This window comes from Salvia miltiorrhiza, chromosome 3 (genome assembly GCF_028751815.1).
Source record: "Salvia miltiorrhiza cultivar Shanhuang (shh) chromosome 3, IMPLAD_Smil_shh, whole genome shotgun sequence".
NCBI lineage: Eukaryota > Viridiplantae > Streptophyta > Magnoliopsida > Lamiales > Lamiaceae > Salvia > Salvia miltiorrhiza.
In genome coordinates this window covers 25,840,842-25,856,883 of record NC_080389.1, presented here as the reverse complement: position 1 = coordinate 25,856,883, position 16,042 = coordinate 25,840,842, and the positions used below count along the sequence as shown (strand labels likewise).

The 16,042-nt window shown below is 31.4% G+C and overlaps 1 protein-coding gene across 8 annotated transcripts; it reads left to right on the top strand.

Moving 5' to 3' along the window:
* The first annotated feature begins 6,467 nt into the window (after positions 1-6,467).
* Positions 6,468-14,557, top strand: LOC131013937 (uncharacterized). Of its 8 annotated transcripts, XM_057941872.1 has the most exons (11): positions 7,649-7,690; positions 8,859-8,927; positions 9,035-9,096; positions 9,185-9,242; positions 9,367-9,431; positions 9,509-9,631; positions 9,972-10,054; positions 10,182-10,257; positions 10,597-10,782; positions 12,997-13,125; positions 14,260-14,557. In XM_057941872.1, the coding sequence occupies exons 4-11, from the start codon at positions 9,215-9,217 to the stop codon at positions 14,422-14,424; spliced, it is 855 nt and encodes a 284-aa protein (XP_057797855.1). In that variant the 5' UTR covers positions 7,649-7,690; positions 8,859-8,927; positions 9,035-9,096; positions 9,185-9,214; the 3' UTR covers positions 14,425-14,557. The 8 variants fall into 8 exon arrangements, with proteins under 8 accessions (XP_057797849.1, XP_057797850.1, XP_057797851.1 ...); XM_057941868.1 differs by lacking the exons at positions 9,035-9,096; positions 9,185-9,242; positions 9,367-9,431 and adding exons at positions 6,484-6,831; positions 7,447-7,495 and having other exon boundaries at positions 7,602-7,690; XM_057941869.1 differs by lacking the exons at positions 9,035-9,096; positions 9,185-9,242; positions 9,367-9,431 and adding exons at positions 6,484-6,831; positions 7,447-7,495 and having other exon boundaries at positions 7,599-7,690.
* Positions 14,558-16,042: the final 1,485 nt, after the last annotated feature.

Genomic DNA, 16,042 nt, shown 5'->3' with positions numbered 1-16,042 from the left:
ATCATCTCATTTGGAGTTTGACAAAGCACTTATAACTTATGAGCATCATATTGTTTGGAGCCAAAATTGAGTTTTGAGTACATCTCAAATGAAGCTTGATAGACCATCTCTGATTTTTTAACATTATCTTTCACCCGGAGTTTGAAAGATCAAAAGTGAATTTTAAGAATCATCTTGTTTAGAGCTATACAAAAACATATACCAAGCGAAAATGCTTATAAATAAATTAATCAATTTGTATTATCACTAATTTAGTACAATTGACAATTTTCTACGTTGAATAAATAAAAAACTTATGCAGACATATCAAGATAAATTAGTTTTAAATATATTAAGCCAAAATTTACTATATTTTAGTTTATTTATATAAATGTTAGTGATTAGAAAATCATCTTATATTTAACGCACAATTATAATTTTCAGCTTTCTCAATGTTAATATTGTTGTAAACTCGTCATTTTTTAAAATTGAATTAGATAACTAAAAATTTAGAGTTTTCACATCTACGCCAAACTACATTTTCCTTAAACATATATCAAATAATTGAATTTTTCAATCCGATTATTAATTAATCCAATCAAAGTAAGTAGCATATTTAGTTTTTAAAAATTCAATAATAATAATTTGTACTATAGTTGGTTGATTTAATATTATAGGAAATAACAAAGCTAAATTATTTGATCTTTTTTAAATATAACTATTTAACAAATATAAATAACATATGAAAAATGCAATGTATTACGTCATTATTTTAATATATCAACTCACATTATTCATTAAATATAATTATAGCCAAAGTAATATTAGATAAATTGAATTAATTTTTAATATGAATATAACTATTTATTTGGCAAACTGAAAGTTAATTGACGAAATTAAATTGGCATTGCAAATATATAAAAGATGAGATACCACATACAAATATTATATACTCCCTCCGTCCCACGAATCTTGACACGTTTCCTTTTTTGGTAATAATTATTACATTCTCTCTCCTACTTTATCACATTTATTATATTCTCTATCCTACTTTATCACTTTTATTACCTTCTCTCTCCTACTTTATCAATTTTATACTTTATTAATTACACACTTAAAACATTAATTTACAACTCCTTAATTCTCGTGTCGAACCCAAACGTGTCAAGACTCACGGGACGGAGGGAGTAGGTTGTATAGTCAATATGAACTTGCGAATAAATAGGTACCAATGTCATAAGACATGTGGAGTATCTTAATATATACTTTTTCTACAAAGATTCTACATTTTCTAAAATGTAATAAAAAAAGTGTCATAAAAATCAATATGAAATTCAAATTGCATAATTTTATTTTTATAAATATCTTTTTATATAGATTTTACACTTTTTAAAATATCATAACGCTAAATATTGAATTATAGAATTAATAAAAATATAAATAATGTAAGAAAAATCAAATTTATTAATTCATTATTTTAATATGTGGACTCACATTATTGACTAAATTTTATTATTGGTCAAAATAATGCTAGATAAATTAAATTATTTTTAATAAAAAATATAACTACCTATTTGGTCAACTAAAAGTTAATTGACCAAATTAAATTGATGGGGCAAATATATACATAATGAAATACTACACAAGTATTTATATAGTATGTGATCAAGATGGAGTTTGATTAAAAATCAATGTGGGATAACTTGTGAAAAAAAATGAGAATAAAGATAATAGATAATTTTTGAAATGGTGATATTCTAGATATGCCACATAGTAAACCATTTTCCTATTATAAAGAAGATTCTCACATTAATATTATATTAAACTTTATCATGGAAAAATTTGAATTACTACAAAATATAAATTTTTATATCCACCAAGTTAATTAAAATTGTATGTTTGGTATATAACTATGACTTTCATTATAATACATCCATAACATAAAATATGAGAAAATAAATTAAATTGTTGCAAGATATGAAATGACACATTTAAAATATAACATAGTAAGAAAATAATTGCAAAAATAGTAATAATGAAAATACATCATAATTAAATTATAATTTTTTTATTTAAACTTATCAAAAATTTAGATCTCATGTCAAACTTTGAGTAGACCTAATCATTTAGATAACGTAATCAAAAGAACAATAAGATTAAACTTCCATTTCACAAGAGAATATATAAAGGATGAGATACTACACACAAGTATTTATATAGGCTTTAGTTAAGATGGAGTTTGATCAAAAAACCAATGTGGGATAAGAGATGTGACTTGCGAAAAAAATGAGAATAAAGGAGATTAGAAAGTTTTCAAAATGATTGAACTATAGAATACTATATACACATTTTCATAGTTCAATTTTATAGAATAACTAGTATGATCATTCGTGCGATGCACGACGAACATCGAAATCAACCACATATTTTTAAATAAAAATATATAAATATTAGATAAATTATAATTAAATACAAAATATATTTTAAAAATAAATTAAAGATAAACCTCATCAATTACAAATTTTAACTTTGTATAATGTGCAATGATAATCATAGTTATTAAATAATTTCAATTTTTTTGATAATGAAAATTAACATTACACATTATTATTATAGAGTATTACACGACATATTAAATCATATTAAATGAATAAATATTCTCATGGACTAACATAAATATAAAAAAATTATAAAATTTTAGCGAAGAGAGAGAAAATAAAATATCTTAAAATTTTCATAACTTATTTGTTTTAAATTCATTTTTGATGATTTTTTTTACCATATTAAAAAACTTGTCACAAAATCAAATTTAAGATGCATATTGAATATTTTTTTCATAAATAAAATTTTGTGATGTTTAGAAAATAATTAAAATTATAAAAAAGAAGAGAAAATATTGAAAAATTTGGTGGAAGAAGAGAGAGAAAAAATAGAGGGAAAGAATGGAGGAAAAAACTCCTCTTTTATATATTATATAGATAGTCATCATCTTAATTGATTGAACCATGATTGAGGATGAATATATTCTCTTGTGAAATCGAAGTTTAATGTTATTATTATTTTGATTAAGTTTTATCTAAATGATTAGGTCTACTAAATTTTTGACGCGGTGCCTAATTTTCTTGATGAATAAAAATAAAAATTATAAATTTAATTGTGACGTATTTTCATTATTACTATTTTTGTAATTATTTTCTTACTATATAGATTTTAAATGTGTCATTTAGATCCCATGTCAAACTTTGAGTAGACCTAATCATTTAGATAACGTAATCAAAAGAACTCTAAGATTAAACTTCCATTTCACAAGAGAATATATAAAGGATGATATACTACACACAAGTATTTATATAGGCTTTAGTTAAGATGGAGTTTGATTAAAAATCAATGTGGGATAAGAGATGTGACTTGCGAAAAAATGAGAATAAAGGAGATTAGAAAGTTTTCAAAATGATTGAACTATAGAATACTACATACATATTTTCATAGTTCAATTTTATAGAATAATAGTCATCATCTTAATTGATTGAACCATGATTGAGGATGAATATATTCTCTTGTGAAATCGAAATTTAATGTTATTGTTCTTTTGATTAAGTTATATCTAAATGATTAGGTCTACTAAAATTTTGACGCGGGGCCTAATTTTCTTGATGAATAAAAATAAAAAATTACAAATTTAATTGTGACGTATTTTCATTATTACTATTTTTGTAATTATTTTCTTACTATATAGATTTTAAATGTTTCATTTGAAGCCTATTATATTCATATCTTGTAGGAATTTAATTTATTTTCTCATATTTAATTTTATGTTATGGATGTATTATAATGAAAGTCATAGTTATATACCAAACATACAATTTTAATTCACTTGGTGGATACAAAAATTTATATTTTGTAGTAATTCAAATTTTCCCATGATAAAGTTAAATATAATATCAATGTGGGAATAATGAATGACTAATGTAAGAATGTGAATGACCTTTTATTTAGGTAATGAATTGCTAAAGTTTGATATGTTTTCAATGTGGGATAAATGAATTAAGATAGCAAAGAATAGTGAATGGAGAAGATGCCACATAGGATTGAGGATGAATGTGGTGTGTCTAATATGTATTGCTTTATAGGTAATGAATTGCTAAAGTTTGATATGTTTTCAATGTGGGATAAATGAATTAAGATAGCAAAGAATAGTGAATGGAGAAGATGCCACCTAGGATTGAGGATGAATGTGGTGTGTCTAATATGTATTGCTTTATAGAATTGATAGATTGTAAGTAAATATCAAAATCAAGGAATTACAACATTATCACAATATCTAAACATTAAAATTATAGACCATAATTTTGTACTATAATTTTAATAGTATGAAATTACAATAAATATCAATACATCTATGAAGAACAATGATCTAAATAAGGTCATGTTATAATTAAGATTAAATTGAAACGTGGTGTATTTTATGAGCAGATTATAAAGTCATGTTATAATTGCGATTAAATAAAAATTGATATATTTTCTGGTCAAATTATAAGATAATGTTATATAAATAAAAAAAGTGACAAACTTTTTGTATAAAAAATTAAAATATGCTTGCATTTTTGTATCAAAATTTAGGGGGGTGTATTCGTTCAGGATTTTAATAGATTTCTGCAGACTTTTAAAATCTGGGTGTATTCGTTCAAGATTTTTAAAAGTCTATGAAAATTTAGAGGTATTCGTTCAAGACTTTTAAAATTCTATAAAAATCCAGATGTATTCGTTTCAAACTTTTAAAAATCTATGAAAATCTAGAGGTATTTAAAAATCTATGCATTTTAAAATTGGACTGATTTTCATTGATTTCATTCAAAAAATACACATAAACAAATCCAACCTCCGATCACAAGAATTCGGAAGATTTCATATTTCAGCGCCGGCTGGGTTCCAGCGGCCGTGGCTCGAAGAAGCCAACAGCTGCTGGCACCCAGCGATCGTTGGGGCACTTTAAATACTTAGTAATCAGGGTGGCTCCACACTTTAAATTCCAGCGATCGCTGGGGCACTTTGCTACTGCAAATAAAACAAATATTTGTGTTGCAGATATCTCTTTGTAAGCTCTCTGCTTCTTATGCATTAATTACTAAGCTATCAATTTTAAAATATTTGTGTTGCAGAAATCTCTAGGATACCAACTCAATGGCAGTCTCACTAATTTCAGCCAAATGCAAGCCTTTGTGAACATGTAAATCATCAAACTCTTTTCCGTATTGTTGTGCGTGATTGTGATTGTTTGTTTGCAGAGATTTGAGCAACAACGATCTTAGTGGAGAAATCCCAGATTTCCTTGGCCAACTACCAAATCTGAGGACACTGTAAGTTAATTTTCACCAAGAAATGGGGCCCTTTAATTCTTGACATTAATTCATTATTCTTGTGTACAACAACCTGGCATACAATGATTTCTCCGGGGATGTCCCGGCCACCATTCTTAACAACAGAAAGCTTGCATACAAGTATGTACAATATCTTTGCATTTCTTACCCCCCCCACACACACACATGCTTAACAAGATTGAATTGAATTCTCAAACAGTGTAACTGGAAACCCGAAACTGAATGTTGAGCAGAAAGATGGTGGTAGCTCGAAAGGCTTGATCATCGGCCATTGCTTCTTATAGCAGTCCTGCTTTCCGTATTCTTGTGCAAACGAGCAAAGAAAGCAGAAGCGGAGCCACAACCCAAAATGGGGATGCCCCACCGCCCACTACACCTCCAGCAGAGGAAGACATTCATGAAATACCCAAAGATGAAAGCATGGCTCCGGATATTGACTTGGATCAACTCGAGGAATTTAAAGCAGTCAAGATTAATCCTCTTATTTGCGGTCCCCTTAGTGCTGATTTAGATGGGGATTGTATCCATTTGTTTTATCCACAATCTCTTTTGAAGCTAAAGCAGAGGTGGTGGAGCTCTTCTCAGTAGAGAAACAACTACTTAGCTCCCACATTGGGAACTTCAATTTGCAGCTGGCAATTGACTCACTGCTATCGCTAAAATTACTGTTTAGAAAGCACTTTTTGGTACGAGCAGCAGCACAGCAGTTGGCCATGTTTGGTACGAACAACAGCACAACAACACATGCCTTCCCTCAAAATCTTTGACTATCTTCTCGTAGTATAATTTTGTGTGTGTTTGTGTGTGTGGGCGTTCATAGTTTCTGAAACTCAGCGATCGTTGGAATGGTAGATTTCAAATTCGTAAAAATTACGTCAAATTCATATTAAAGTCCATTCAAAATCTGTACAGATTCTGTTTAGAATTCCAAAATTCATAAAGAATTTGTTTGAAATATGAGATTTTAAAAATCTACAGAATTCTTAAACGAATACACCCCCTTAATTGCAAATATAAAGTGAATAAATCGTTGTGGACTTGATTTATATCTACAAGTAAATTACTTTTAATAAAATAAATAATTAAAATACAATTTATTAGTACTATTAGAAAAACAGAAAATAGAAATTAGGAAATAGGGTTCTGATTTCTCTCTCTTTCTCACCACCGTTCGCTCGCTCTCTCTCTCTGCCCTCTTCCGTTTCAATCTCTCTCGGTCTCTCTCTGCAGCCGCCGGTCGCCAGTGGCCACGGCCTCGCCGCCTCGGACATCTCCGTCAAGCGCTGCGATTTGCAAGAGCCAAGCAGGCAGCACAGCAGCAGTGCGCCGCCCAGCCCTCGCCGGCTCGCCCCGCCCCGTCTCCTTCGATTGAAAGCTGCAGCGCTGCCCTCACCTATTCTTTCCCGCGCCCGCCTCCTTTGGCTTCGGTGCCTCCGTCCGGCGACTCCGCAGCAGCAGCCGTTTCCAACAAAAGGTAAGATGATAGGCTATTTGGGTGTTTTAGAAGTTTGATTTTTGATTTTTTGTTTCTCGCCTTACCGAAGAATCCACTGATTAAGTCGAACATTTTTTAGATCTATGAAACTAATCGGACGTTAGAAGAAATTATGATTTTGGAAATTCTTCCATGTAAATCTAGTTATTTTAGATCCATCACCATTTAAATTATTTACCGTAAACATTAACTTAATTTCCTTATTATGTGTCAGAAGCTTCAGGTTGAGAAAACTATATATATATATATATATATATATATATATGCTGTAGAATCTGTATAAATGAAGTGATATTTGGTCAAGAAATTCGAGTCTTGCTTTATTTTTCTTGGAGCCAAAGTTTTGATGTTATTGCTTTAATTCATGGATACAGTTAACAATGGGTATTAACCAAAGTGTAGCCAACTTTCAGATTACACATTCGTTAAAAGACGGGTGTGTTTTGGCGGGAAAATGGATAGGTGTGGATGTATTGAGCTTTTATATATTCGAGTCTTGCTTTATTTTTCTTGGAGCCAAAGTTTTGATGTTATTGCTTTAATTCATGGATACTGTTAACAATGGGTATTAACCAAAGTTTAGCCAACTTTCAGATTACACATTCGTTAAAAGATGGGTGTGTTTTGGCCGGAAAATGGATAGGTGTGGATGTATTGAGCTTTCATATATATATATAGATAGATATAACTGATCAAAATTGACGATTGATTCGATCCAATTATCCACCTAACTTAGATAATTTCAGTAGAATTTGAAGGAGAAAAGATGGAAGGCGAAGAGGTGAATATCGAAGAATTGACTGCCAACCTCTCTACTTACGAAGATCAACTTCAGCAGGTGCTTCCTTTTCTTTTTCATTCTTGTGCATGAATGGATTTGGTTTATGTGTAGATTTTTCTGGCAGAGATTGAAGAGTTATTTTCGGTTGCTTGGTTTGGATTTTGGTCTTTGTTGGTGTGAAATGTTTTTTCTCTGACGCATTGTTAGTGTTGATTGTAGGTGGGGAAGATTGGAGGTTTATAGCCTTCAAACATTTAGGGAAAAATTCTCCCTAGTTTCAAAATCTAACTAGAGGCATTTAGCAGCTTTGCTATCCTAATATTTACCGAGTATGGGAAGGAACTAGACTTGTACTTCTTTTTCTTTTGAATTTACCGCAGAGGGGGGTAGTAAAGATGAAATTTCAAAGGACCTATGGTAATAGCAAGGGCATGAGCTGGAAGACCATGAGCAACACCATGTAGGAAATTGGCCAATTCTTAGTCTCGATTGAAAGGATATGGAGTGGGACTAGAGGAGTATAAAATCCACCATAACAAATCTTTTTATATTATTATTGAAATCTGTAACTCTCGTTTTGAAATGATTTTACTCACTGATAGTACTACTGTACTAGAAATGATTTTATATTTAGGAAACAAATTAGATTGCTGAATATTCATTCCACTCTCGGCCCTATCATGCATTTTAAAAGATATTTTGCACCAAGAAGTATTGATTTGAAAACTGTGGCTCATCAAGTTAGGCTTTTCAGTTTGTGATGTGTGCTGACACCTTCAAAATTTCCATTCGGATGCTATTCACTTTCCTTGGAGGCATTGATATCTAAACCATGATCTTCGTATACCGTTGAACAGTTTTCATGATTTTAATGACCAAAATATAATTAACAATATATTGCTCTTGTGGGAATCAGATAGGAGTTTATAAGACATGGAGAAATTTCTCATCTGGTATAGGTGATCTTTTATGGTTGTTTTGTTCATTTTTTGTATCTAGGTCCGATTATCTTGTTCGTATTAGGGGAGTAATATATTTGTGTTCACTTGTTCATTATCTTGTTCGTATTGGATATGTCATGCCCAAGTACAATTTTTTCATTCCTTACACTATTGTTAACTTTGGGATTTTTGGTTTATACTACTAAAATTGAACATTACACATTTTGCTTCAGTATTGAAAATGTGGTATTTATATTCATTTTGTTTGTCTTCAATGATTCCAGGTGCGCAAACTATTGAATGATGACCCGAAGAATTCCGAGTTTTTGGACATGGAGAAGGAACTTGTGGAGGTGATTTTCATTTTTTGTTATTGCAAACTTCCTTTCTCCCATCGTTTCTGGTGGATCCCTCCGTTCTAAGGATGGGATTCTTCTATTCTTTTGGCTTTACATTACAGGTATCATCATAGTTGCTAGTTGTTAGAGATGTTTTAGATCACTGACCATTGTTAAATAATAGGTTAGAAGGTCATTACTTTCTTAAAGTTTAATTTCAATCTCTCTCTCTTTCTTTCTTTCTCAAATATTACTATTGCTCGAACAAGCAGTTTCAAGGAACTACCTCTGACAGATGAAAGATGTTTTTTCCCTTGTGGTTTGTTAAAGGTGAGAATATTTTATCTTGTTAAAAGAAATAAGCATACATGGTGTGCAGAAGTGTCGGGGTTTTAGAAAAAGGCACTAGGACTTGGTCAAGATGCCCATCACTTGTGTCTTGATTCTATTGCAGGTGTGCTATGTGGTGATGGCCAGCCTGCTCTGTCTCGTGAATTTCGGCTATCACTCTGGATTGAAGTTCATGTTTTTCATCTTTTCACTAATTGTAGTATAATTATTGGCTGATTATAATTTGGGTTTATTTGTGACTGAAGGTGATTGCATTAACAGAGGAGCTTCTGGAAACTGCAAAACAAAATGATGGTAGTTCTGAACTTGTTACTGGCGCTAGTGGTGAAGCATCTCCTGATCTGCAACTTTCTGGGAGCACCTTTGATGTTAGTCCACTTTTTTTGTTTTTAGTCCATTCCTACTTGTGTTTTTAGATTAGTCTTTAGAGGTGATGGCTGATCTCATATGACAGCTTTACTATTGTTCAACCATGGTGTACTACCCATTAAGAGATGGCCTGAGCCATCCGTTTTGAGCGTCACCCCTTTTAAATGTTGGTTCACAGTCCCCGTGGTCCCCGTACCGAACACTTCAACTACACACATTAAAGTTTCAAAATGAACTTGAGTGTACTTTATGTATGATTACTAAATGCATCTGAGTTCTGGGTGTCACTGCCATACATGCAATGCTGATGTGACTACTTTTATTGGCGTTCCCTTGCAGAAACCAAGAACTACCGCTATTAATGGTAATAAATTTCCTATTGGCATCAAAGTCCAAGCAGTCTGGAGCGAAGATGGAGAGTGGTATTTAAAGTGTATATATGTTTTTGCTGGGTTTTGTGTCTGTATTAATTAGTAGAGATATCTTTATCCTTCAGTTTCTTTATCTCTTCTCCCTCTTGTTTGTGGTTGATTTAGATTGAATCTTCAGGTATGACGCAACCATTGAGGCTCATACACCCAATGGGTATTATGTCTGCTATGATGGATGGGGTAACAAGGAAGAGGTATAATTCATCTTCCTTCCTGCATGGTGCTTATCTTGAGGGGTGACAGGGGGAGACCTCAATCAACTATGAATTCTAATTTCTGTTTGCTTCTTATCTTCCTCAAACATTGAAAAGAATTAAAAATAAAAAATAAATTGTTTTAACCTTCAATATAGCAGGAATAGGAAAGGACCCTAATGAAATTTGTTAAATTTAAAATGGATTAGCCGGTCTGTCTACTATCTGACCCTCTGTCTGGTTCATTTATCACACACACCCTTCATCCATTTAGAATGTGGGAAAGTTGAAAATATTTGATTTGATTAATATTTTAGGATTCTTGATTGATGATTCCAGGTGGATCCTGATAATGTTAGACCTATCCAAGAAGACACTGCAAACCCTTTGCTGGAAGCTGAAAAGATTGCTGTGGCTACTAAAGAAGCCCTTAAACGGAAGATTGCCCAATCTGCTAGTAAAGAATTCGAGACCTGGACTGTTCCTGCGAAACTTCAAATTGAACCTAATGATCCTGAAGATGTGGTATGTTTGCATTTGCAGCTCATTTTATAGGGATTATTATGGTCAAATTGTTCTCTTACTAAGCGAATCATGACCAACTTCTTCCTGCAAATTAATTTTTGCTTATATAATGAGTTAGCAGCTAACTATAATCCAACTATTATATGAAGGGGGTATTTAATTTTCTTTTCCAATAGATGAACTAAGGGTGGGATCTAAGATTGATTGTCCACAACTCATACTAAATAGTATTATGCAACGCTTCTGCTAACAGCTAACAGATAAACAAATAATTTACTTATTTTGTGCTTATATTGTAATGTCCTTTTTATTTATCATATTGCTGGCTTCTTTTTGCTCAAGTTCAAGTTCTCATTTTTAGAGGCTATGGGTCAGATATGATTATTCCCCATTTCTATTGGAGGATTGGTAGTCATACACTACCATATAGCCTACTATCACGTTTTCCATATATACATTGTAAGAAATAACTAATTATTGAAATTTGTGTATCCAACCACCAATCAGATCTTGTGAAGTTGTATGAATTAATTTCTTTACCATATCCAATCACCATAGTTCATCAAATAAGTCAGTGTTTTAGATGTAAATAGATACTATAAGGTTGTGTTCTCTTTGATGGATAAGTTTATCATGGGAAAAGGAGAGATAACAAAAATTTATACTTTTAAATGCCTTCTTTTTTCCCCTCATTTTCTACTAAAGAGAAGTTCACCATTTTTTCATTCCTTCTTTTCACTTCAAGGAGTGATAATATTATCACTCTATTTTTGGTGTGATAATATTATCCCTCCTTGAAGTGGAAAGAAGGAATGAAAAATGACGAACTTCTCTTTTGTAGAAAATGAGGGAAAAGAAAGGAGGCATGTAAAGGCTTAAATTGTTGTTATCCCTCATTTTCCCATTATAAATTTATCCATCAAAGAGAACACACCCTTAAGAGTTAATTGCATATAAAATCATCACCTATAACCCAATTTGCAATTACAACCACTTTTAAAGTGTAAAAAATTAACAATATATGGATTTGCAGTTACACCCCCAATTTTTTCGGCTATTGAAAATGTGATGTGGCTTTTTTTTCTTCTTCTTCTTCTTCTTCTTCTTCATTCTGATGCAATGTTGCAATAGTATGTCCACATCAAAAAGATCAGTCTGAGTGGATAAAAAGAAAGCCAAGTCATAATTCCAATCATCGGAAAAGTTGGGGGTGATCCCATTTGTGACAAATCAATAGGTTGCATATTTATTTGCAACACTTTAAAAGTGACATAATTGAAAATTGGTTAATAGGTGGTGACATAATTGTATCTCAGTAATCCCGTAGTAACGTAGATCCCTTGCATTTTTGTGTATATAATAATGCATTAATACATAAATAATCATGTATTTTTTTATATTGTATTATGTGTACATATATGCATTAATGTGTTTTTGTGTTAATGCATTTATGTGCTTTAAAATTCATATATACACTTTTGTGTTCAACACAATGTATTGTTAAGGGTATCTATGGTACCACGAGAATCAATAGGATCCATATGATCTATTTCCTATATATATATATATATATATATATATTTGTAATGTTAGATTTTCAATCTTATGGTTGATATTTACTTAGAGGGGGCGAAAATTTTCCTGGTTTGGGTTTGAATCCGGGAGGGAGCGAAAATTTTATTAGTTAATTGAATACTGTTATTCAGTCGTTACAAGCAGCTTATGCAACACTATGTATTGACTTATGCAGTATTCTCATTTCTCATGAAAAATAGCATTCTCACTATAATCTAACCCTATATATATCTATATATATATATATATATTAGGGATGGACTAAAATAAAAACTCCTTTTAAAATACACTTCGTCCCATAAAAGAGTATCACTTGAGAATGACACGAATTTTGAGAAATAGTTGGTAGATAACCACATATATATATATATATTATATATAATATTTATGTAGGTAAATTGGGGTGGGTATTGGTCAATCCCTGGACGTGTCCTCAATCCTTTATCTTGAAATATCCATAGCCTATTACTGATTTGTTTAAATGCATCCAGGAACTCCCTTTATACCCTCCATTAGGTTGAGGATAGGACCCATGATGGGGTTTCTGGAAAATTTGCCATCCCTTATCACTATGATTTTCCGTGTTCTTGTAGTTTAGCTGTTGATTATTAATATAATTTTGTTTTTCTTTTTCTGCAGAAAGCTGCAAAGCGTAAAAAGATACATGCATTTAAGTCCAAAATGCGCATGGAAGCAAAAGAAGTTACACAAAATAAGAGGCAGAATGCCTGGCAGCAATTCCAGACCACTAAAGGCAAAGCTAAAAAGGTGTGTTTATGTTTGCTGCCTGCTAGTGTTTGTGTGTTCCACAAATCATTATGTGGAGTCTGACTGCTGATAAACTGCTGCAAGCTAGCAATGTTTCCCCTCTTTTTTGTTGTTTTTAAGGGAGCCTGCACCACCATTTATGCGGGACTCACTCTCTCTCGATCTCACACACACATAAACATACACATACACGCCCACACATTCTGTTGTGGACATCATGCTGGTATATCTGTTCATAATTTTTCTGGTTTTGCTTGTCCCTGCATGTCTCAATGTGCTTACATGCATAATTCATTAAAGCATAAGCACCTGCAATTCCATGCAATTCTATTCTCTGCTATAACTGTCTAGTGATAGAAGCTAGAATCTTAAACCACTTTGTTTCAATTGCGCAAGTGACAGAGCCCCTTTGTTACCACTGGCAATAGTATCCCCCTTCTGTTTGATGAAGAGAACTAGAAAATACTTTTATGTAACCAATGATATTCATCTTGTTATTAGCATCATATCCTCTCTATCTAGTTATCAGAATCAAACCTTTTTTCTTTTATCTTCTCTTGCGTGCTGGAATGTGATGCTTATTCACCACTGTGCCTCCACTTGTGCAGTAATACCGTGAACTTCCACTATTTTTGCTTTTCGGTTTCCCTCAAAAGGCTTATAATCATATATCTGGGTGGGGTATTCAGTGGGCTTCAAAACCCGCCAGCAGGCAATTGAAAGTAAAAAAGATAAAGTAATAAACCAAGATTATGAAAGAAATTTACATCAATGGGTGAACTGAAGTTTCAAATCCTACTTGTGCCACGCCATTAAACGCATTTTTATGACACATCAGTATGTGACTGGGTGGCTGATGCAGTGGGAGCTTAGCCCTTACATGGATGCTTGTTTCGGAGAAGACACTTTCTGTCATACTAGCTGCACGTATCTTATTTCTGTTATTTCTTCTTTTTCCTGTCATTTTATCGTTTGTTTGCTTTCTACACTTCAAGCTATACTCTCAGGGGAATCTAGTGACCAAATATTACTAATGCTTAGAATTCTTTACATCTGCAAGATGAGCATTTTTGTTGTGTGGTTTATTTTCAATAAGGTTCATGTACTGTATTGAATTTTGATTTTGCCCTAAAGGTTGGTTTCTTCTCCGGCCGAAAGCGCGAGAGCATATTCAAGTCTCCTGATGATCCATTTGGGAAAGTTGGAGTGACTGGAAGTGGGAAAGGTTTGACAGAGTTTCAGAAAAGAGAAAAACATTTACATCTTAAAGGAGCAAATATGGAAAGTGCAGATGAGTAATGTAAACCAGTTAGAGTTCTCTTACTGTTGTGTAGATTTTTATGAGGATTGTCTTTTCTATGCAAATTGTGATTGCACTAGCAGAGCTATATATGAAGATGTTGGCTGCCTCATGATTGAAATGTTTTCTATAGATGTCATCCTTAGTAGATGTTCTATTGTTTGATATTTAGCTCGATTTGCTCAAATTGAAGATGGACTAGCACAATAGGCTAAGTTTGAAAACCAAGTGGATTAACGTGATTAATTAAATTTTTCTCGGTCAAAGTTCATTTCTTTGTTTATGAATTTTATGATGAGATAATTTAGATGCTTAGCATATCACCATACGACCTTGAGGTTGATATTATAGTCCATTTTGTATAGTCATACGAACTATTTTGAATTTGTAATTTTAATGTGACTTTTAAAGTGTGGCGAATTAAATCATCTTTTCAAATTTTGTAATTTTGTACATCTAATTTTTTTCGGTCGCCGAAATATTGAATTGGAGCTTACGTGGATTAATAAAGATGATATTGTTTTTATTAGGCTTAAACGATGTTGTTTCGTACAAGTTCAAATAAAAAAGTTATCAAAATATAAAAGGATTGTATCATCTATTTGCACCATATTTTCAATATTCAACAATTTTATTGAAAACAATGTCGTAACATGAATGTTATGTGCCGAATTAATCCACGTAAACTCCAACTCGATAATTCGACGATCGAAAAAAATTGGAGGGATGAAATTGCAAAAATTGAAAATGTGGTAATTTAATTTACCACACTTCAAAAGTCATGTTAAAATTACAGATTTAAAATAGTTCGTGATTTTATTTGCCGAAACCCCTTTTTGTATCTAATAGGTCTTTTTGGTCTAATGAGCTTAGCTTGAAACTTGAAGGTTTAAGTTTATGATTAGAGCTGAAAACTTGAATTTAAATCTTTTTCGATCGAAGTAAAAATAATCCAAACCTAGTTAGGGTTGACCCAAAATTTGATTGACATATCTAGATACATGTATGTTAATCTATATAATACTTTCCCCATTTAAAAAATATAGTTTAAGAGTGACACAAGTTTTAATAAAAGTGATTAAATATATAAGAATATGCACTCATCTATACTATATTAAAACAACAGTTTTCAATTAGAAATTGATTTTAAATCAATTTCAATGGCAATTTTGTGATTTCTTACAAAAATAATGACTTATTGTATATATTCAAAAATTAAGTAACTAACTCAATTAAAATTGCATAACCCATAATTTTTAAAAAAATGCACACCCCACGTTTACAAAGAAAAATTGCATAACCCACGTTTATAATTCCATAATGAATTATATGTTTATATGTGTATATATACACAATTTATAAGGCATTGGTTATAAATAATTTATAAATTTATATTTATATAATAATTTATAATATATTAAGAAGATCATTTTCAATTTCAAATTGATTTCAAAATTAATAAGTGGCACTTTTGTAGTTATAAAAAATTGAAGTTTTATTTGTACAATATAATTTTTTCTTTGTGTTCTTATTTTTTAATATTATTTCTTTCTAAAATTGTGAAATTAAAATTATTTATAAAATATATCAAATTAAATATCATGATAAGAGCATTAA